Genomic DNA, 22,859 nt, shown 5'->3' on the forward strand with positions numbered 1-22,859 from the left:
AGGATGGTCTCGATCTCCTGACCTCGTGATCCGCCCGTCTCGGCCTCCCAAAGTGCTGGGATTACAGGCTTGAGCCACCGCGCCCGGCCCACAGTGCCTTTCAAGGCAAGATCTGTCTCTTCATCCATGCAGCCTCAGGTCCTGGCAGTAATGGGCACTCACATGCCTTTTGGATGAGCTGTTCTTTGGAAATAGTGTCCTTAGCTCCTGGCATGTAATAGGCATTCAGTGAATACTTGCTGAATAAATGAATGGAAAAATCTCAAATCTTCAGATAGCTTCAGAGAGTTTAAAATCCTTCTGCTTATCGGATCCAAAGGACCTTCCCTCTGCTGCACCTTCCACCAGGGCTCTGGGGTGGCCAGTCAGGATCTCTCACCTGAAGCCACCTCATCGCCCTGAGAGCCTGGGTGGAATCAGAAGTGCCTCCCACTCTGTCCCCAGGGCAGGAGGGCCAGCAGGGCAGACTGGATCCCACCCTGCCTTGGAGCAGCAAGGCCTCTCCAATTCCAGAGCCCTTGGCTGACCACCGAGCCACGGAGGCCAGGCTGGCTGGAGCCTCTAAAGATGAGGGGTGGCGATGTTGGCTTCTGTCTCTGAAATTCGTCTGCTCGTGCTTGTGACGCTGAAATGAACAGTTAGCTCTGTGATTCCTGAGCCTGGGCCGACCTCCATGTCTTCGGTGCTGTTGGAGAGGACCAGGGAGGGGCAGTGTCAGGGCCAGCACGTGCCTAGTGCGCCTTTCAGACCGATTTGAGATGACGAGGAATCTTCCCGGTTGCTGGGTGAAGCACTTGAAGGAAACCTAACCTGTGGGGTGAGGAGGACTGAGGGAGCCTAGCTGAGCCTTGGGGTGGACTCTCCATTTAACCAGCATCTGCCGAGTGCCGGTGAGGTGCAGGGGGCAAAGGCATGGAACTGGGGCAAGGGCCGCTGTAGAGACCACGTGGCTTTCTAAGGGATCCATCGCAAGGAGCTTTGGCCGGATGTGATGGGGTGGTTGAGAAGCCCAGGGAGGCTTCCTGGCAGAGGTGGGGAGGTTAGCTGGTCACAGACAAGCAGTGGAATGTGATGGGAAGTGCAGGAGCTCCTCTTCTTCCCAGGCACGACCGTAGTCATGAACACTGTTCCAATGGGTAAGCGGAGAGCTTCCTCAGAGTGAGAGTGCCACCTGCCTGGGAGGCGGTAGTGCTGGCTGCTTGGCTGTGCTGACAGCTGCCGCTGCTGCTGGAGCCTGGAAAGCTTGGCAGGGCCAGCCAAGCTGGACCACAAGCTGCTGGGACAGGGCTGGGGCCTGAGAGTCTTCCGAGGGACAGGAGGCAGCTCCGCTCTCCACAGGGTGAGGGAGAGAAGGGGACCTGAGAGCGCGGGGGTGGGGCCTAGGAGCTGCGCGTCAGCCATGAGGAGGGGCAGCTGTGGATGGTTTTTAGTCTGGGGAGTGACAGGCCGTGCTTCTCTTTGGGATGGCCCCAGCAGGACAGCGCTCCGCCAGTCCCCGTGAGCCAGCGGCTGCTCTGCCACGCCTGCTCTTCCAGGCCGCCTCCACCCACACAGCCGCGCCCCTGACTGTCGTTCCAAAGGGACATCGGCCCTCTGGTGGCTTGTGTGTGCCCCGTGGTGCCCCCCATCACCACCTAGCACTGTTCCAGGTGGGCAGGCATCCACTCAGCCTCTCCCCGCTGCTCGCCCAGCTCCCTCCCAGACAGAAATGAGACCAGCAGAGACGCTCCCTGGGAGGCTGTCCATGAGCCTCAGAGCCCCAGGAGGGCCCTCCAGGCTGGTCCCGCCAGCCCAGGGTGCAGTGCGGCCTGGGGTGAGGTGGGGGCTGCAGGTGGCTGGCAGTTCAGATACTGGAGCTCCCAGTAGGAGGGACGGCTAGCCACTCACCCAGAACCTTCCCGGAATGGGGGAGGAGAGAGCCCACTTGTGGCAGCATCAACAGGATTTTGAGGACACAGTTCTGGAACTGAAGGCCTGCAGAGAGCCTGGTGCAGGATGAGGTGTCAGACCTGGGCCCCTCCCAGGAGCCTGGGCTCCAGTGCTCCCGCAAGTCCCCTGTGCCCACCAAGCCTCACCTGGTCATAAGGGGCCCAGGGCAGGTTTTCTTTTCAGACTGAGAACTGGGCCTCTGGGCCTGGTGAGGGGCAGTGGCCCAGCGGTGGCCACCTCCCAAGGCTTCTCTGTGGGGTAGGACACCCCTGCCAGGAAGGGCCGGTGTCCCAGCCCAGCCCTGGGGTGGGGAGCAGAGCTGCTGTGGCCCTGAAGCTGGATCAGAGCCTTTCCCTAGGAGCCTGGGCTTCGGGCCCTCCCTCCCCACCAGCCAGCCTGGTTGGGGAAGGAACCACCTCGGATTTGATTGAGGAAGACTTTTTTTTGCTTTTTCTTTTCTTGTATTTATTTAAAGGGCTTTCCAGCAAAGACCGGAAAACCTGCTAGTCAAATTCCAGAAGAGCTGCAACACTGGAAAAGACATTTTTGTAGCTAGTTCATAAACAAATTCACACACGCCACACTGCCGCCTTCTCAGCTCCCTTTCCCCAGCCCACCTCCATCACCTGCCCCTGCCCTCAAAGCACCGAGTCCCCCAGGGCCTGTGCCTCAGGGCAGCTGCCAGGACTGCCAGGCCCCACCGGGGACTGTCTCCCTCCCTTGGGGACATGCTCAGAGCTGCACTGGCTGGGGAGGCTCTGGCCGGAAGGGTGGAGAGACAAAGAGGTCTTTGTCTCCCTGTGGCTGGACCAGAGGACAGACAGGTCAGCCAAGGCTGTGTGACTGGGGAGGCCCACCTGAGGTCCCAGCCTCCTGCAGCCACCTACCTGGGGCCCTGACACGTGCAAGACATCTCTGTGTGCCTGTTTCCTGGCTGCGAGGTGGGGTCAGGCCACGCACCATCCTGCCTCCCCGCCTGGCTTCCCGCCCGGCATCACCAGCCCTCACAGCTTCATGTTCCTGCTGTTTGCCACTTTGGTGTGTTTGCTGGCCCCTTCCCCACGGGCACGTGAACTCACCGCATCCCCAGAGCTTTCACAGGCTGGCGAGGGCTGGGAAGGGCAGACCGACAGAGGGCCACAACCGTGCAGGGTGCAGGGCGGGGGCACCCAGGAATGCTGCGTGGACCAGGAGGGAGGAAGGAGACAAGAAGCCATGTCCTGGCAGCTCGGAGGTCCTGCGCCTGCAGAGGCCGCGGCGGGGCAAGGTCGGGCAGGGCCAGGATCTGGCTCTGGCCTAGGTGAGGGGCAGCCAGGTAAGAAGCAGAAGGAGCTCCCCAGGGCCGCCTCTGTCACCTCATCTTCCTGCCAGGCCTGGGGCAGGGAGGGTACCCAGCAAGCGTCTGCAGGCTGACAGAAGGGCATGGTGCCCTAGGCTCAGTGTGGCTGGGAGCCAGGATGGAGCCATCTGCCCAGCCCTGGGTCCCACGCCAGCCCTTCCCAGGTTGGGCAGGCTGGGCCTAGAGGGGCACTGGGGCCCTGCTCACACGGACAGAAACGGATGTGGAGGGCTGGCTGGGTTCCTCGCGGTCCCTCTCCCTTCTGCTGTCTCTGGGTGTACCAGTCATCCAGAGAGTGTGAGAGTGGAACGGCTGCTGGGTCATGGGCAGAAACAGCCTCATGACCAGGCCACCTGATGGCCATTCCCACAGAAAGAACCGGCTTCTGTGCTGTGTCCCATCTCTGGCATGACCAAGCCATCCTCTGACCACCAGCAGCCAAAGAGCCCAGTGGGCAGCACGTGCCAGATGTCAGCTGCAGTCAGTCTCTAACCACAATGCCTGTGCTCTGCCCCTCCCTGCCCCATCGCCTTCAGAGGACCTAGCCCGATGCCAGGGGCCCCGCCACCTGAGACCCTGAGGACATGAAACTTGTTCTGTTCCTGCTTGTACCCCCGTACCTAGAGCAGCACCTGGCTCAACACGCTGACACCTGCAGGTGCACTCTGCAGGTGGCATGGGCCCCAGGGGCGGCAGGAGCGGAGCTGAGGGGGCAGCTTTGCCTCCTGAGTCGGGGAACATGCTGCAAAGCTCCGTGGGCACCCGTCTCGTGGGGTACAGGGGGTCAGCAGGAACCGGTGCCCTCAGGTGTGGCTGGGTGTGCATGAGCCCTGTGCGTGTGTCACCAGGATCACCCGTGGTGGAGTAGTCTGGGCCCCGCTGGGTGCACCCTTTACACAGAGCCTGGCACAGAGGCAGGGCCTTGCTGATGGCCAGAGATGAAAGATCCAGAAAGAGATCAGGAAATTAGGATGCTCAGATCCTCCCGGCGCTCCCCCAACTCTGCTCCTCCAGCGCAGCTGGCATTTCTCTGCACGTGGGAATGGAAAGGAAAATGGAGACTTTTCAAAAGCAGAGCCCAGAGCCAGGGCTGGGCATACTGGAGGCCCTGGAAGAACTTCAGGCAGCGGGTAGGGGACAGTGCCAGGACTGCCAGGGCTTTCTGGGCCCCACGAGCCAAGGGAGATTTGGAGGCTTTGCTGAGTGCCCCTGGGGGCAGCAGTGGGGTTGGGGGAGGGAGTCAGGGAAAGGATTTGGGGGCAGTGAGGACAGCACCAGGGGATGGGGGCGCCCAGGGTTCCGGCCTGGCTGGCAGGAGGAGGGGTCAGCCATGGGGCGGAGTTGTAGAGGCTGGGCAGCAGAACCCACTGGGCCTCGCGGAGAGCAGAGGGCGCTGCTTCTTAAAGGTTCCAGGTGTGGTGGCGGGCGCCTGTGGCCGCAGCTACTCGGGAGGCTGAAGCATGAGAATTGCTTGAACTCAGAAGGCAGAGGTTGCAGTGAGCCGAGATCACGCCACCGTACTCCAGCCTGGGCGACAGAGCAAGACCATCACACACACACAAAAATTTAAAAACGTACTGAGGATGTCAGGGTGCAGGTGTGGGGCAGCGAGGCGCCCAGCTGCCTTCTTGGGCTGCAGTCTGGTCTGGGCACTGCCTGTAGATGGCCACAGCAAGCCCAGCGTGCTCTTGGCAGCCTGGGGCTCCTGGGTGTGTGTGTGCCTTCCTCTGTGCATCCAGGTTTCATCTCCCAGGAAAGGGCGTCTTCTAGCCCTTAATCCTGACCCAGCCCCTCAAAGGAAAAGCAGGCACCCCAGCACCAGTGTGGCTATGCAGGCGGTCCTGTGGAACAGGCCACGTGGGCCTGGGCAAGAGTGTGCGGGCTGGAGTGCTGGAGCAAGGACCCCAGGTTGGAGCCAGCCCGGCAGGTGACACTCTGGAGGGCCAGATCCCACAGGGCCTTGGGGCAGCAGGCCCCGACAAGGGCAGGATTGCATCCCGGATCAGTGGCTCCCACAGCACAGCACCAGTCCCAGGCTGCCCCTGGGCTGGGTTCTCTTCGGGGACCCCCCCAGGCCTGGCCCACAGCAGCCCACCAAGCCTGGCCCAGTGACTGCCATGGACGCCCACACCGGCAGTAGGTCTGTGCCAGGGCAGACCCGAGAGCACGCCCCAGGGGGTGCCTCTAGCTGAATGTGCGAGGCCTGTCCCTGCCGGGATGGGGACCATGGCCTGGGCTGTTCTGGCCCATTCCCTCGCCCAGTCCCAGTGCACATGGGCCCCGCACGACTCAGCATCGGCGCTGGCCAGGCTGGGTGGAGGGAGGACCCCAGACAGACCCTTGCTACCCACCGCCTTCCCTACAGCCCCTGGCTTGCAGGGTGGCTCACCTGCACAGCATGCGGCTCCCTGACCTTGGAGGTCCCCCAGACGCCAAGCGCCTGCCCCTCCAGGCCCCCACCTGCCTGCTTGGTTCTCCCACGTCTGGTCACCAGGCGGCGCCCAAGGTCAGGTTTTGCAGAGCCCCGAACACCGGAAGTGGTTTGGGGCCAGCCGGCTGGCGCAGCTAACCTGCCTGGGCCACGCCGGGCGCACCTGCCCTGGCCAATGGTGGACAGGTGGCCATGGCCTCGCCTGAGCTGCGCGTCTGTTCTGGGGGTGGATGGCGCTTGCGCGGGGGATCCAGTGACCGCCTGCCACCATCGTGGGTTGGTACGGAGTCCCCGCAGATCTGCCGTTCTCTAACCTACCCCCCAACCCCCTGGTTCTGCCACAGGCAGCCTGCCCTGCCTGCCAGCGTGGTTCTGTCATCAGGATGGTGGTGGCTCCCAGCCGGCTGGCAGGGGCTTGTCTTTCCCCATGGCAGGGCCTATGGGCAAGGCCTGTGCCATCAGCCCTGCGTCTCTGCACAGGTGGCCCCTTCCTTGGACCCTGGCCTGGCCCTCCTCGGTAATCTGTGCTCCTCTTCCACACCCCAAGCCAAATGCCACTTCTGGCAAGAAGCCTTTGGTGACTCCCCCGACACGGTCCTGTGTGCGGGCCCCGTCCTTGGCCAGTGGGGTCACCATACTGCACAGTGGTGCTGGCAGCAACCAGGACAGCTCAGGCGGCCGTGCAGCAGGCAGGGGTCACTGCTGTGCACAGCTGACCCCGAAGCTGCCTCCATGCTGCACAGCTCAGCCAGTGGGCAGGGTGTGGGGCCACGGCACTGGCTGCCTTGTGCCTCGCTGGGCCCAGCGGGGGCTCTGGGTGTGGTGATGGAGAATCAGCGCCTGCCCTCCAGCCTGGCTTCTTGGTGGCAGAGGCCTCTGCCTAAAGTGAGCCTCGGCGCTTGTCGCTGAAGCTGCAGGAACAAGCCAGGCCCCCGCACCCTGGCCTCTACGCCCCCGAGGTCTCCTTGCCTTGCCCTTTCTCCCTCATTGCCCTAAAAGACCTCGGTGCCAGCAGACACGCCTGCCACAGGGTCACAGAGGCAGCTGCCTCTGTGAAGTCCCCTCTCCCTCAGGAAGCTGTTTGGGGCCTCTCAGTACCCATTCCTGCTCTGCCCCAAGCCCAGCCCTGCCTTCTGAGAGCACCTCTGGGCACATCTCGCACAGCATCACGCTCAGGAGGGCTGCAGGGGGACTGCTGGGTGACGAGGGCCCCACCCGTCAGCCTCAGCTCCAGCCTATCCCAGGGGCCTCAGATTCTAACAGGCAGCAGCGTTTATCCCAAAGGACTGACGCGCTCCTGGGGAAGCCGCAGCCTCTGTGGCAGTGCCAAGAGCCATGGGCCTCCTGTTGGGAAGTGACCGCCGGGTCCCCGTCCACTGGCCCCTCAGGAGCCAGCAGCGGCACGCGTGGGGTAAGGACCTCGGCCAGCTCTGTGTTGTTGGGCTGGAGACTGAGGCAGGAGTCAGAGGGCCCGGCTGTGGTCTTCAGAGAGGGAGGGCCTGGGTGTTCCCAGCGTTCCCACCCCCAGCCTACAGCCTGTCCCCTCTCCAGGATCTCAACTGCAAGGAAGCCGCCCCACCCCTTGGTGGGGTCCTCGTCAGCAGGTTTCAGGGCAGCCAGGGACCCCAGGGCCATCTGTCTCCCCAGACACCCAGGTTCTCCGCCCTGTGACGTCGGCTGACAACGGGAGTCAGGCTGGGCCGCCCAGGGCCTCTCATACATCAAGAGACCACCACCCTCCTGCTACACCCCGGCAAAGCATTGCCACCCGGCCCCCTCCATGCCATCTCCAGGCCACTTTGTCCTGCCTGTAGGGCTGGTGGTGCCCACCCTACTGTGGGGCTGTGAGCATCTAATGGGGCGCTTGGTGTCCAGTGGCCGGTGAGGCCCAGCCTCAGCTCGCCGGCATCAGAAATCCCAGCCCTCCCAGCACAGGGCCTCGAGGCTGTCCCACAGGCCCAGTGGTGGGGAGTGGGGTTCAGGCCAGCTTGTCCCCTGAATTCTAGGCGCCCAGCCTCCTTCCCAAAGTCAGCAATGACCTCTCAGTCTCAGCAGGCGAGATGGGGCAGGCCCTGGCCTTGCATGTTCATGCCCACCACCACGTGCTGTGCTGGGAGGCCCCACACTGGCCTGGGGCCCCTGGGACCTGGGTGTGAACCTGGAGGCTGCAACTCTGGGGCATGCAAAGGACTGAACGCCTGCCTGTGGCTGTGGAGTGTGTGCCTGCATGTGGCACATGTACACTTATGTGTGAGGGTGTGCACATTCCTGTGTGCATGTGTGTGTGCTGTGTGGCTGTGAGCATGTGTGCGCTGGGGGTTTGAGGGTGTAACGAAGTGGGACAATTAGTCTGCCCCCCAGCAGCCTGTGGGTGGAGAAGGCTCTGAGGCCCCCCGACTGGGATGGGGCCTGGCCAGGGCTGGGAGGGCCGACTGGCAGACTCTGCGTTCTGGGAACGCGCCCAGAGGATCCTGCACAGGCGGCGGTGGTGCCATGGCAACGCTGCACAAAGCGCTGGCCTACTTACACCCGCCCCCGCCCATCTCACTCCACCACCGGGGAGGAGGCATAGGGCCTCTGGGGCTCCTGGGAGCCACACGCCCCGGCCTGTGGTCGCTCGGTGCCCCGGAAGCCTCAGGCTGGGATGAAGATGGGGCGCAGGGAGGTCCAGCACCCAGCAGGCGCCCCCTGCCCTGGACAGCTGTGGACCTGGTGGCTCTGTAAGGCTTTGAAGTTTTCCCAGCCCTGGAAATCTGGGAGTCTTGGCTCTGCTGATGACTGCAAGGCAAGCTCAGACCTCAGGTGTCGAGGCTGGAGGACAGACCAGGAGCTGCTTGCATGCCCTGCTCACGGGACAAGGCCCTTCACACTCTCTGGCCTACCCACTCGGCCTTCTGTCATCTGCATGGCCAGGACACCCCCTGGGCCTGGCAGTGAGCCCTGCTGACCAGCACACCCCGTGCCTGCCTCCCAGACCCAGCCTGGCCTGGGCCTGCTGCCTCCTCCTGCAGGAAGCCCGCCTGGCCTGGCCTGATGTGCTCAGGGCCTTGGGGATGGAGCACATGCCCAGTGCCTGGGAGGCAGAGGAACAGGCCTTGGGAGCTGGGCCTGAGTAGCACTGGGCATCTGTGGGACTCTCGGGCCACCTGTCTCTCTATGCTGGCCACACTGCTCTCTGCATTGGCCACCCTGGGCCACCAAGCCCCAGGTCTCAAGGTCTCGAGACAGGGAGGTGGGGGAGGGGGACGGTGTCCTATGGGGGGCCTGGAAGCCAGGCCGAGGGCCAGCAAGGCTGTGAGGACACTTTGTGGGTCACCCAGACTCTGGGGACAGGAAGCCCTTGGCCACACATGGGGGGTGGGTGCCACTTAACACCACACATTGAAAAGCAAATATTTTCCTGAGCTCTCCTGGAGGCCTGGGACTTGGGCTGGGCGGCTGTGGCCACTGCCCTGCTGGGTGACCTGCTAGGTGACCGTGCTCAGCATGGATCTTCCCGCCTGCCCCAACCCAGGCCCTGGGGCTTCTGGGCAGCTCTGACTCTTCTGTCCTAGTGCCCTCCCCGGACTGGGCACCCCCGCCCTCACCACTGCTCCCTCATCCACCAGATGCATCCCCTGTGTCCCCAAGGCCCTCCACACAGCCTCTTGGGCTGGCGCCCAGCAGCCATCTGTGGAATGAAGAAATGGGCCGAATGAATGAATGAAGCTTGGAGGGGTGGCCCCATGCACCCCACGTGTAAGTTGGAGGCTCGGTTGTCTGCACCAAGTGACCCTCTCCCAGGGACAGAAGTACTTGCCGTCCCCTCCCCCACCCTAGCCCCCCCTAATTTATGCTACGAGGGGAGCCAGCCACTCGCTGGTCCCCTGCCTGGCAGCGGCTTTGTCCCCAGGCGGATTCCCAACGGCTGCCTTTGGGAAGAAAGGGCCCTTCTCTGGCCGGTGGTGAGGTCACCAGGAGGGGCCTGGCGCGCACAAAGGCCACCCTCCCCGCCCCGCCCTGCTGGCAGCTGCCTCTTTGTCCCCAGGAGAGACGCTGAGGGGCCCCAGCTCAGCCTTGGAGGAGCCCAGGCTTCCATTGCAGGGGGGCGGCACAGAGCAGGGGAGGGGCGGGAGCAGCCCCAACCCTGACTTTGCTCCTGGTCAAGTGGCAACACCTGTCGAGGGCAGGCCCCTCCAGAGGCCTCCCCTGGGGAGGGTCTGTGTCCAGCTGTCTGCCTGGGTCCCCAGGAGAGGCAGGCGAGCTTCTGGGGGTGGGGACGGCAGCTGCAGGAAGGGGTGGGAACCTGAGGTGTTACGAGCTGCCTGGGCAGTCTGAGCCTGGTGAGGTGCTCTGGGAGCAACCATCCAGACATGTGGACCAGCTGCTCAAACCACACCTCCCTAGCATGCACATGGTAGAGTGAGGGGCTGGCAGGCCTGGGGCACTCCTGGGCACTTCCCATGCCAGCCCCAAGGAGACTCCCACGAACCCAGTTCCGGAGCTCCTGAGGGTACCCCTGGGACGGGGCAGGCAGGGCACTGAGGCTCAGAGAGGGCAAGGCCTTTGGCCAAAGCCCCGCCCAGGGTGGTGGGGCTAGGACCTGCCCCCGCCCTGCCTCCCCCAGGCAGTGCACAGAGGAGGCGTCCCTCCAGAGGGCACTGGACACCTCCTGGTGTGGGGCAAAGGACCGGCCCAGTGAGGCCAGCGAGGACCGGGTGGCAGAGACCAGGGTGGCAAAAGCCATACAAACAGCAGCGGAGACGGAGAGCACGGGAGGGTGGCGGCACTGCCTGGCGGGCTCCACTGTGTGTTCACGGAGCGCCTATTGTGCACCTGGCCCACCAGGACAGAAAGAACTGTGCACACGGAACGTGTGGTTGAGCCAGGACCTCGGCAGCAGCTGGGGTCCGACCTCTACCCTTAGGGCTGGGGGTAGAGGCAGGGCTGAGGCCCAACCAGTGCGATGCTGAGGGACAGAGGGTGTGTGTGGGGGAAGGGCGAGGGCTGGCCACTGTGCCCAGAAGCTCAGGAACCGTCTGTGAGGTGGGGAGGGCCGCCAGGCACGGTGAACTCCTAGCCTCCCTCCTCCCGGCCACCAGCTGGGCCCAGAGCTCCTTAGCAGGCCATCCACGGAGGGGGAATGTGGAGCCTGAAGGGAGTGGCACACACCCTCCAGAGGCGGCTGGACAGGGACAGCCACAGGGGCCAGGGGCCCTGCAGTGTGACTCTGGCAGAGCCTGGCTGGCAGGGCTAGGGGCTACTGAATCTGGGGCCAGGAGAGGGGTGGCAGGGGATGGAGGCTCTACCAGAACTCCAAGCCCTGTTCTGAACCCCATGAGGGCCCCACGCCTGCACTTGGGGGCACCAGCCAGGCAGGCACAGTCAGAGGCAGGAGAGGCGGGGAGCATAAGCAGCCCCAAGACAGAGGCCACGAGAAGGTGAGCAGGCCAGGGCTCGGGGCTGCAGGAGCCATCAAGGGCACGTTCCGACCAGGTCCCCAGCTGGGTGGAGGCTGGCGTCAGGGAGTGTTGAAGCCCCACCAGGAGGGTGGCTGCCCTTTACCCTGAGGGGCCAGGCAGCCGGTGGAGTCTCAATGGCCTGAGGGTGGGGGGTGCACGCATTACTGAGGGACAAGTGTGGCCTGGCCCCCTGAGGGCTCCCCCTCCAAGAAGCGTCTCCTTCCCCGTTGCCAGGCACCCGGAATGTCCATTGTGCCTGTAGCTTAGCAACAAGCCTGTCGCCCCCACTGTCCCCACCCCACCCATGGCCGGCCCCCCACCCACAGCTGGCCCTGCATTCCTCTCCAGGGCCCGTGTCTCTGCAGGTCCAGGCTTCCAGGCAGGGGCCAGGCCCCAGACCACATTCAGCCTGCGTGTGCCGTGCCAGCACCCTGGGTGACAGGCTGGGTCCTGCCGGCTACCAGTGCTGGCCACTGGCCTGGGGCATCTTTCCTTTTTTTATTTTTTAATTATTTGTAGAAACAGGGTTTCCCTGTGTTGCCCAGGCTGGGCTCAAGCGATCCTCCCATCTCGGCCTCAGGCATGAGCCACCACACCCAGCCTCCTTTTTTTAAAAATAAAAACTTTTAGAAATTGTCAAAGAAATGCACCAGCAGAATCGTGTGAAGAATCCTGCACGCAGCTCCCAGGAGTCTGTGGCCAGCCTGGTTTGAGGTCTACTCCCCTTCCTCCCCAACCCTGTTATTCAGAGTTGGATCTCGGCCACCCTGTCATTCCCCGGCACTTTGTCAGCATGCCCGCAAATGTGGCCACGCCTTAAACTCACAAAACAGCCACTCAGGCTTCAAACTTCCCAACTTTCCTATTTTGTAAAAGACATCGGTTTATTCAAATTGGGGCCCCGTGGGGCCTGCGCACAGCGACCTGCTGTTGCTGCCTCAGTTTCTCTCTGGGAGCATGAGAGCATTCGCAGCGCAGCAGCAGGGAGCGCCAGGGTCTGGGGCGCAGAAGCAGACAGTCCAGCCACACCGGGAGAAACTGAGCTGCAGCTGACCGCGCAGCCTCAGAGGATCAACCGGCCGCGTGCAGGAAGCTGCCAGAGAGCTGCCGCTTCAGTTAATAAAGGGGGTTTTTGTTTCAGAAATAAAAAGAAATGTTTGCGAGACTCCTGGGTCTTCCAGCCGTGATTCTCAGATTTGAGTACCAGAGCCACCTGGAGGCTTGGGGAAAGGGGCACCCTGGTCCTTGCCTTGGAGTTCTGGCTCGGCAGGGGTGAGGTGGGGACGACGCTGAGCAGCAGGGGTGGGGTGGGGACAATGCTGAGCAGGCGGTCCAGGGGCCACATCTTGAGATGCTCAGTGTCACGGGCACTTCAGGAACATATCTGTGACTAAAGTTTAGCAATGGTGTCACCTAGAACACGAGAAGAATGGCCTTGTGGGTTTTTAAAGATTAAAGAACCCAAATCAGCGTGCCTGGCATGTGGTAGGCGTATCTCTCTCTATGCAGGAGGCACCTATGTTGCTATGAAGATGGCTTCAGCACCCACCTGGGGGCAGCACACGCAGGTGACAGCACAGATGTGGGCTCTGAGGGCCCCTGACAGCACCCACCTCAGCCCTCTCAAGGGGTGAGGAGGGCCCGACACGGGAAAATGGATAGGAAACAAGACATGGGGTGAAGTCCTGCGCTGGGGGAAACACAAGCCCCTAAAAGCCTGGCGGGGCAGGACGGCCTGCTCTGACCCACGCCCTTCAACCACGTTAAAAGAGCCCAGGACAGACTGGGAGGGGCAAGAGGAGGGCGGCTTGGGGCAGTGGCATGCAAGCCCCCGAGTCTCGGGCGCTGAGGGGCATGGCTGCCAGAGCACGGGAGGGCCAGGCACAAGCGCCACCCTCCCTGCAGCCCCCAGCCGGTGTCCTCATCCGTCAGAGGGCACTGCCGTGCTCTGCTCCCTGACCTGGCCCCGTGCGGGAAGCTGCTGGGTCCTGAGGCACGGAAGGGAGCACGGGGCGGGCGGGAGGGAGGCAGGGGGCCTGCCATGGGGGGCTAGGAGGTGGGGACACCCCTCCCCACTCCCATCCCCTCTGCTTTGCTGCTTCTAGAAGTACCTGCACTGGCCTGCCCCCTCTTTGAAGGGACAGATGTCAGGGAGAAAGCTGATTATTGTCAAAGGCTGGAGGCTGTGACCGGAGATCTCGGTGAGCGTGACCCAATTCTGAGCTATTCTCAGCCTGGTGGGAGCGAGTTATTCCCTCCCGCCAACGCCACCGCTTCGGAGGCGGCCTGACTTTGAAACGCCCTCGTCCTGGCTGACAGGCTGGGCCACGCAGGCTCCCCTGGGCACAGAGGCTCCACGTGGGAAGGGCCTGCGGGCTGGCCAGGCCACTGCTGGGGCAGGGCAGCAGGCTGGCCCTCCTGTGCCCCTCCCTGCTCACTGATGAACCACCGTGGGTTGCAGGGCCCAACCCACTGGCTCTGGGGTCCACACACCCTGGCACCCAGCCTGTCTGCCGCCAACCCGTTGGCCACCTCGGGAAGCGACTTCTCTCAAGGCTCAGGTCCAGTGTCCAGGAGCAGGCGGTGCGCAGAGCACCCGGGACAGAAAGGCCTGTCCACTCCCCCACCCTACACCGACCCAGACCTACCACACAGGGTCCAGGCCACTGCGGCTCTGCAGCCACACCTCGCCCTGCACTGTGTGCCAGGTCGGGGTCTGGCTCCTGTGAGCCCTGAAGGGCAGGGGCTGGCACGTGGGAGGCACTCAACCCATACCTGCTGGTGACAGCGCCCACCCTCTGTGGCTGGTGAGGACAGGGCGTGAGGCCCGGCAGTTGCTCCCTCCCTCCTGAGGGCATCAGGAGCCAGGCCCCTCTTTGGGGACCCTCTTGCTCAGGGCCCCTCCAGGCTGGCGTGCGAGCCCTACAGCCCCGGGGCTGTGGGGGCACTGAGTCCAGCGCTCACCCCGCTTAGAGCAGCTCTGGAAACGGCACTTGCCAGCCCAGAGGCTGGAGGTGCACCCTCTCCATCCACCGCTTCTGGGGCACCACCTACCCCACCTGCATGGCTTGCCCTCCCTTCTCCAACGTCCACCTGCACAGGTGTCTCCTGAGCAACCTTCCAGGACTCTGCCTGAAAACTCTGCTTTCTAGGGTCATGCACCAGGGAACCACTTATGGCCAGGATTCTGGAGTCGCAGCTCTGTGCCTCAGTTTCCCTACTTGTGCAGTGGACTGTTGGGGGGGCTCGAGTCCCCTGGCAGCCCACTTGCCCTCCATCTTCTGTGCCAGAGGCAGTGGGTAGAGAGAGCAAAGCCGCAATGGAGGCAGAGGGGGGAATGGAAGGGGGACAGCCCCAGACCTAGACCGCAGGGGTGAGGGCCTCTTGGGTCCTCAGGGGCAACCCTGCTTCATCACATTCTGCTAGACAGGGTGTGCCCCCAGCGGCCTGCTGCCCTCCGCCCACCCAGAAATCCTGTCCTGGTCCCCACCCGTGCAGCCCTGGCTGGGCCCAGCTCTCTGGGGCTCTTCGGTGAAGGGCTGGGCCCTGAGGCAGGTGTGGTTGGGGCAGAGGGAGGCCCAGGAGCAGCTCACACCCTGGGGCTTCCTGAGGGAGGGGGACTTTAATCCTGGCTCTAGGGCAGTACCCAGGACTGGGACCCTCCAAGCAGGTGAGTCAGGGCCAGGGCCTGGGACCTTCCAGGGCGTGGGCAGCTGGGAGTCATGTGCCACTGTCTCAGTGCAGGACAGCAGGGCGAGGGGGGAGGAATTTCCAGGGAAAATCTGAGGCCCAGGCGAGTCCACACTGGGCCAGGGAGGGCGTTTCTGGTGAATCCTTGCCCCATGATGAGCCCGTGCTGCTGACTCGAGCTGACCATCGGGGCCTGCTGATCGGTCACTCGCAGCCATGGGCCCAGCGCTGCCCCTGGAAGTCAGGCTCCCCATCGCAGAACGGGGCTGCTGCTTGCCTTCTGCTCCTCTGCTGTGGGGGCTCCCTCGGGCCATGGTGTGCAGGACTCTCCCGCCTGGGCATCAGATGGTCTGGGGAAGCATGCTGAGAAAAGGACATTTGAAGGGGTCTTGAAGGACATACAGGAGTTTAAGGCTGGCTCAAGGCCAGGTGAGGATCCAACCTGAGGGAGTGGGGTGAGGCCCAGCTCTGCGGTGGGTGGGGGTGGATGCCCGGAGGCTCAAGGTCGTCATGGGGGCCTGTGTGCAGGGCAGAGCAGCAGGGCCGAGAGGATTGAGACAGCGACCGTCCCACGTGACAACTAAGGGTGGATTCCGCTCTCCATGTGCGGATCCTGGTGACTCACCCAGAGCCGCCACGTGGGCTACCAGTCCTGGCTGGAAAATGGGCACAACCTGGACCCTACAGTGCCTGAGGCTTACGTGTCCTATAAACCGTGGAGCTGCGCCTCAAAAGAAACACCTCCCAGTGTTCCCCTGTCAGACAGCATGCAGGCCTCTGCTGTGGCCAGGAGGGGCAGGGCAGGCTTGGGGAACGGAGACCTCAGCGGTGTGCGCCACCCAGTTCATGACACCCCAGGCACAGCCTGACCCCAAGGCTCCTGGCATTAGGGTCACCCGAACCTGACCGGGGGCCCCGCCTCTGTGCCCCAGGTGAGGAAGAGGGTTAGAGGGAAGGCTTCTGTCCTAGGAGAGGACAAGCCCTCGGAGCAGGGCTGAGCAACTCTCAGGGACGCAGGATTCCCCGACCACATAAGCCACAGCCCCGCGACCCACAGTGTGACGCTCCGCGGGGACCAGGCGGCCTGGGGTGGACCCTTCCTGCAGGGGCGCATGCAGCAGCCCGGGCAGCCACACTGAATATTCCAGCCCGGGCTGTGGAAGAAGGCCCAGCACTCCTGGACCACCCCCACCCCAGGGACAAGTGGCCTTTTCTGCAGCCAGATGGGGACGGCCACACATCTGCCCCTTTGTCCTGGAGTCTGGAGCACCCATCATGCCAAACCAGGACAGGCAGGAGGAGGGACCGGGGCAGAGCACAGGCAGGGCCGGCCTGGGCAGCAGCTGGGGGTGGCCTTGGCCACTAGGGATCAAGCAGTGCAGAGGGGACGGCACGTTTATTGCTCATCACTGACACTCAGGGCCAGGCCGCTGCCAGCACAGCACTCAGGCCCCCACAGCCACTGACTCCACGGGCTGAAACCCAGGCCCCCAGGCACCAGTGGCAGCTCCAAGGGCCCCATGGCTGACACAGGCACCGGTCCTCCCTTGAGGCTGTCACACACCAGGGCGGGCGAGGAGAGGACCCCAGCCTGGGCGTCCCACCGTCTGTCCCCGCTTTGGAAAATGCCCCACACAACAGGGCGGGCGAGCAGAGCCCCCAGCCTGGGCGTCCCACCGTCTGTCCCCGCTTTGGAAAATGCCCCCTTAGCCTTTAAGAGGTGTTCACATAGGCACTGTCCCTGGAAGGTGTCCTGGACACACCTCCCCGACCCCCACACACTGTTGTCCCCGTGGGGGGACCTCCTCCATGCCCCTGGCTTCTGCGAGGGGTAGGAGTGCCCACACAGTTCCGGGACTCACAGGCTGGCATTCACACGCCAGCCCCGACACGCGTGCCTGGTCGCCTGTGGCAAACAAGCCCCTCTGCTGCTCCTCTCCACAGCGCTGCCTGGCCTGTGTCAATGGGCTCAGGCTGGGTGGGGGCTGCCCCGCCTCTTGGACTTGAGTGGACGCAGGCCTGGGCTGAGCCCAGTGCTGTGACATCAGCCTGAAGGCCAGAGAGCAGGGTCACCTCCCTGGTTCCTGGGCTGGGCTGGGCTGGTCTCCTAGCACTGGGGAGGGCAGGGCAGGGATCCTGGGTCATCTCACCCCAGCTTCTGGCCCAGGCTGGAGCCTCGGCCCAGGAATTGGAGAAACACGAGATGGTCTCAGGCCCTGTGGGGCAGCCAGGGCCGTGGGGGCTCAGGGGTCAGATGCAGTGTGGCCTCGGGGACAATGCCCCCTCCCTCCTCCACCTCCTTCCTGCTTAGGCCCACCTGGGAGGGGTCAGACTCCCCCACCTGCACCCTTTGGCCTCAACACCCAGGGGGGCCTGTGGCAGTGGAGACTTCATATTGGCAACAAACAGCAGCTGGGATGGGCCGCGGGGCTGGACAGCAATGGCTGAGGCCCAGCCCCAGCACTCCTCCTCCATCCAGCCACCCCTCCTGCCGTCCCACTCTGGCCACCCAGGAGGCCCCCAAGCCCCGCCCCACCATCTGTGTCTGGCAGGCATCGCTGACCATATAAGGTGCCTCTGGCCTCCCTGCCCAGCCCTTCGGTGCTCCCAGCTCCCTGATGCCCTGGGCGGCGGCCCCCTAGCCTGGGGTCTTGGTGGCGAAGGTCAGGTAGCCGGTGTGGCCCACGGCCTCCTTCATGGGCGTGCCGCTGCGGAAGGGGCCCGTGTCGGGGCTGGCAGGGCCATCTGTGCCCGCGCCCAGGTCGGGCGGTGGCAGGCTGACAGTGCGCACGTTGTAGACCTGTGGCAGCACCTCCAAGGTGCTCAGCTCCGAGAAGCCACATGCCGCCAGCGCCTGGCACGTGCGCTGCACCTGCTCGATGCATGGCGAGAAGGAGCAGAAGCGCCCGCCTGTGGGAAACAGGACCTGAGGGTCAGAGGGCAGGAGGGGCCTGTCTGGCCCCGGCATCCCTGAACTCCCACCCTAGGGTCTGAGGCCAGCCTAAGATGGTCCCAGCGCCGACTGCAAGCTCTCCAGAGCTGGCACGCAGGGCAGAGGGGCCTGGCCCTCAACCGGCAGCCCACCATGGGGCCTGGCGCCACTGTTCGTGTCACCCAGCTTAGCCGCACCAGGCCCTCCCACATGCCAGGCACTGGGTCAAGCTCGTGCCATCGTCTCACTTGGCCCACAGTGGGCACTGCTCTGCCTTCCACGGGGCTGCTGGAGCGCTGGGCCCAGAGCAGCTCTGACAGCACGGCAGTGCGGGGCGGTGCGGAGGCCGCTGCTGTCACAGGAAATCAGAGGCTGTCACTGCTCCCAGGAACAGGAGGCGCCTACTCGAAGCACAGCCTGAGCATGACAGCCTCTCCCCGCCGCCTCCCACCAGGGCAGCCGCGGGCTTCACTTGGCCTGGCCTGCAGTGAATGAGAACCCAGCCCGGGTCGGTTCCTGTCCTGGCCGGGAGGACCTGGGGAAGCCAGGGCCGGGTAGAGGTATGTGGCCCAGACAAATGTCCTCAAATGTCCCTGAGGCTTGGTCCCCTCAGGTGTACCCTGACACGGGGCCGCCGGGAGGTTCAGGGTTAGAGGCACCTTCTGTGTGACAACAGCCTAGACAGGGCACCGAGGCTGAGCGCACCGCACCCTCCCCAGTGGGCTCCAGTGGCCAGCAGGAGACGCCAGGCCCCTGAATGAGCCCGGAGCCTTTGGACCCAGAAGGGGGAGCTCCCAGGAGAAGGGATAGGTCCCAGAGGCAGGCGCAGGTTCCCCGGGCCACTCTGGAGGAAGGAGTGACAAAGGCAGCCTGGGGCCCCAGGAGGGCTTCTGCCAGGTTCAGCCTCCCCGGGACTATGGTTCAGGCCCAGAAGTGTCCCCAGAGCAGGGAGCCTAGGAGGCAGAGCATGGAGATCCCCACAGCTACCCCAAGGCCTCCTCAGCAGAGACCAGGACCCAGGAGTCAAGGCTGGGCCGGAGCCAGCAGGGAATCCCTGGCCACGGCCTTGCTGTCCGTACTGGGCCTCGGCTAGTCTTTGAGGCGGGGCGGGGCGCCCCACACCCCCACCCTCCACCCTCTCACAATGCAACTCTCAGCTGGGAAGAAGGGCCCCTGCTGCCTGAACTGCTCCTTCTCCAGAAAAGGGAAAAGCCTTGGGCCTCCCAGCCACCTCCCTGGCTTGAGGCCCGACCTTCCCCAGGGCTGCCCCGCCTCCGCACCCAGCATCTTCCCTAAAAGGCGCCAGCTCCCTGGGCTCCAGAGCTTGCGGGAGGAGAGACTTCGGGAAACAGCATGGGCAGGGATTCCAGACACCTCCAGCCGGGCCTGCTCTGCACTTGGGTGGCACTGCCACCTTTCCCCATCGGGGGCTGACATCCTCCCCACTGCCACCTTTCCCGATCGGGGGCTGACATCCTGCCCAGCTCTGCCTCCCCTGGCCAGCCTGACTCACTCCTCATCTAAGGCCAAGACGAGGCCCTGGCCTAGCCACTGCCATGGTGTGGCTTGGTTTCTGGACCCCTCTGAGCTCCCAGGAGCTCAGCCCTGCACCCTTGCCCCACCCCCGCCCGGGCTGTACCTCTCCCGGAACCCCTAGTGCACCTTCGACCTTGAGGGCATCCCAGGCATGGCCCACAGCCTCCCAGGGTGATGGGATGTCCAGGAAGACGGCGTCGGCCACGTGGCTCACGCCAAAGCCGCTGCGGCACACATCCTGGGTGCGCACAGTCACCCAGCGGCCCACACGGTGCTCCTGGAACTCCTCCCGGGCCTTCTCTGCCCGCTGCTGGTGGAACTCCACCGTGTGCAGGTGGCCCGTGGGTGCAATGGTACGGATGATGGCGTGGGACACTGAGCCACTGCCGGTGCCTGGCAGGACGAGATGGGAAGGGCAAGGCATCAGTTGGGACTGCTCGGGACCCGCAGCCTCCCAGGAAACAGCCCCCACCTCACCCTGGAGACCCACACAGCGCTCGGGAGGCCCCCAGATTACAGGTGGGCATTACTCCAGGGCTGGGTGGTCCCCGCTGCCTAGAGCCCTGGGCTAGCCTTGGGTTGGGCACCCTGTCTAGGGGTGAGCTGGCGTTGACAGGCTGTGTATGCCACGGCGTTTGCTGTGGGCACAGGCCAGGCCAGTGACAACCCTGCCCTAGCCCGCCTGGCGCATGTATAGGGACTGAGAGCAGCCCAGCTGACTGAAGCCTCAGGGGAAATCTGTGCAGGGGGAACAGAGAGGCCCATCCCATCGCTCAGCCCTCTCTCCTTCCAGGCATGGCCAATCCCTTCCTCAGTCCCTGTCAACAGTCGCCTACCCTGCCGGTCCTCATGCCCACCTCTCCCCAGAAGCTCCTTGGTCCCCTTGAGACAGCCCACCCCCACCAAGCCTGCCTAAGCCTGACCCCACCACACGGGGGCTGGGGCTCTGCCGTGGCCTGGATGGACTCAGGACGCAGGGCCTGGCCACCAGCCACACAGCCCCAGTCCTCCCCAGCACACCTGCCCCCAGCTTCCCTCCAGATGGCCCCTCTGCTTGACTTCCTGTCCTGTGGAAAGGGCCAGGGCCTGCGTCCCTCCTTCTGCTCCACCTTCAGGGGTCATCTACCTGATGCCACTCCCATCCCCAGGCCCCTCCACTCAAGACTCCTGCTAGAGCAGCTACTGCACACTTGCCACCCATCCCTCGAACCCAAATCGCACTGAGCATCGCAAGCGCTTGGGCCAGACCCACAGAGGTGCCTGCGCTCCCTCTGTCCCATCCCACGCCCTGCCACGTCCCACATTCTTTTTAGGAAGCAGCCCCTCCCCTAGGTGCTCCCAGTCTGCTGCCTCTTCCCCCCTGCAGAGCCTGGCCATGCCTCCTTCCCACTCAGGGGCAAGTCTGACTTGCTGGCCTCCGGGGTGGAGCTCGCTTCCCCTCCAACCTCACTCCCAGCCCCTCTGCCTCCCCCACTGAGCCTGACTCGGCAGCACACTCTAACTGCAGGGCCTCGGCACGCTCCTCCTTGGTGGTGCTGTCCCTCGGCTCTTCGCAGGCCCCTTCTCATCATGTTCAACTCAAATGTCCCCTCCTCAGAAAGGTCTTCCCTGACTGGCCTAGCTAGAGGGACCCCACTCTAGGTCCCCCTCAGACACGCAGCCCTGTCTCACAAGTTTCACAGTAACCAGTGGCACTGAGCCGCTCACCCAGGCTGTGTCCCCGCTCCTCGAGGGCAGGAACCTGGTCTGTCTTGTTCCGGTTCCGAGGAGGGGACCTGGCATATCTGAGGAGGCCACGAGAAGCGTGCTGCTTGATTGAGCTCTCTCACGAGAGTGGGGCAGGGGCAGAGAGGCCAGCACCCGCCACAGGATGCACAGGAGCAGCAGCTGATGGGCTTGGCTAAGTCCTGCTCTCCACCCTTCCCACCCAGACACCCCAGAGAGGGACACGGTGACCTGCAGCCCTCAGAAAGCCAGCATGGCCATGCTAGGCACTCTTCGTGAACCTGAACCCTAGCTCTCCTGCCCATGAGGAACATGCCACCAACAACCTAGATGCCCAAGTGCCTGGGGCCAATCTTGGCTTCAATCACTGCACCGGGCAGCCTCAGCACCTGTATATGTGCAGGGTTCCCACAGACCAGGCCCTGGACTCAATGACAATGGTGCTCACATTCATTGGTGGCAGGTGAGGATCTGATCATGGATGAGGATGGGAAGACTCCCCACCTACAGTGAGCTCCTTGGGGTAGCCCTGGTCTCTTTCCAGAAGGGGCAACTCTCTCTGCTTCACCATCAGCACTGAGGACTAGAGGTTGACGGTCAGCACCTAGGACAGCGCCAAGCATCAAGTTGGCCACACCCCACCAAGGCAAGCAGGACCCTCACTAGAGCACCAGTCCTCCCCAGCTCCCCCTGGCCCATTTACAGCCACCTCTCACTCCAGTTACAGCACCAGCCTCCTAACGGGCTTCCTTGTCTCCACCTTCACTCCCTGCTCTCTGTGTCCCAGAAAGATGTGAAAGTAGAAACCGAGGAGCCCCATCTGTCTGTAGGAAGGGCAGGCTGGAGGCTCTGACCTCCACCTTTGTGTCAATTTCTGAGTTAAACTGAGGCAGCCTGAGGAACTCACCAGACTCACAGACTACAGAGCCGGGCCGAAGCTCCAACATCATGGTGATGAGGGCGATGTCAGTGGAGTAGAGGATCTGCGTGCGGTGCGGCAGGTTCAGCGTCCAGAGCTCCGGCGTGGGGTGCAGCACGTACACCCAGCCACCTCGGCCGCACGTCACCTTGGAGCCGAAGGGGCGGCCGATAAGGTCAACTGAGTGCCGCAGGACACCATGCCGGGTCTGGGTCTGTGCCCCACGCTGCACACGCACTGCCACCATTGCACCATGGCCCAGTGACAGGATGGCCGTGTCACCCTCCTTGATCAGCTCCTCGTATGCCACGAAGCTCATGGTACTAATGTCTGGCAAGTGCCAAGGACCTGGGGAGGGGTGTGTGTAGGTATGAGCAAGTCAGGAGGCAGGATGAGGGTCTGGGGTCTAGGTAGAAGGCTTCGAGGCCTACATCCCAGCAGTGGGCATGGGTGGGGTGTGGCTAGATCAGCCTCTGCAACTGCCTGACAGGGAGCCCAATAGCGCTGCACTCTGGCCTGGCCTCTTAAGTCTTTCTTGGTCTAGGACAAGAGACAGGGACTATGAGCCTAAATCAGAGATGAAAAGACTGAGGCTTGGCAATGGCGGAGGTCGGTCCCAAGGATTTCCGGAGTGAGGACCCGACCCTCCCATCACCCTTCTCCATGAGTCGGACTCCCATTCCCCAGGTGTGAGAGGAGGAAGCGCCTTTGCGAGGTGTCCACCGGCGGGGGAGAGGCAAATGGTCAATGAGGTCACCTCCAAGCCAGGCTTGATTCCTCGCCCCAGTCTCCCCCACAGGGGCTGGGTAGCAGGGTATGACAGAGGGGTAAGGGCTCCCCAGGAAGGGGCTGGTGACTCGGAGCTGGCCGTCCACGCAAACACCGCCCAGCCGGTGCAGAGGCAGCAAGGGGCCAGG

The 22,859-nt window shown here is 63.7% G+C and overlaps 2 protein-coding genes across 2 annotated transcripts in view; one reads left to right on the forward strand and one right to left on the reverse strand.

Moving 5' to 3' along the window:
* Positions 1-17,206: 17,206 nt before the first annotated feature.
* Positions 17,207-22,593, reverse strand: TRMT61A (tRNA methyltransferase 61A). Its single transcript, XM_011951423.1, has 3 exons — positions 21,931-22,593; positions 19,425-19,691; positions 17,207-17,740 (listed from the first exon to the last, which is right to left on the reverse strand). The coding sequence occupies exons 1-3, from the start codon at positions 22,259-22,261 to the stop codon at positions 17,469-17,471; spliced, it is 870 nt and encodes a 289-aa protein (XP_011806813.1). The 5' UTR covers positions 22,262-22,593; the 3' UTR covers positions 17,207-17,468.
* CKB (creatine kinase, brain) overlaps positions 22,543-22,859 on the forward strand; it is a 10,056-nt gene continuing 9,739 nt past the window's right edge. The window contains exon 1 of the mRNA XM_011951578.1: positions 22,543-22,629. Within this exon, the coding sequence (XP_011806968.1) occupies positions 22,543-22,629 (87 nt within the window). The remainder of the gene's footprint in view (positions 22,630-22,859) is intronic.

This window comes from Colobus angolensis, unplaced genomic scaffold (assembly GCF_000951035.1).
Source record: "Colobus angolensis palliatus isolate OR3802 unplaced genomic scaffold, Cang.pa_1.0 Scaffold32, whole genome shotgun sequence".
Taxonomy (NCBI): Eukaryota; Metazoa; Chordata; class Mammalia; order Primates; family Cercopithecidae; genus Colobus; species Colobus angolensis.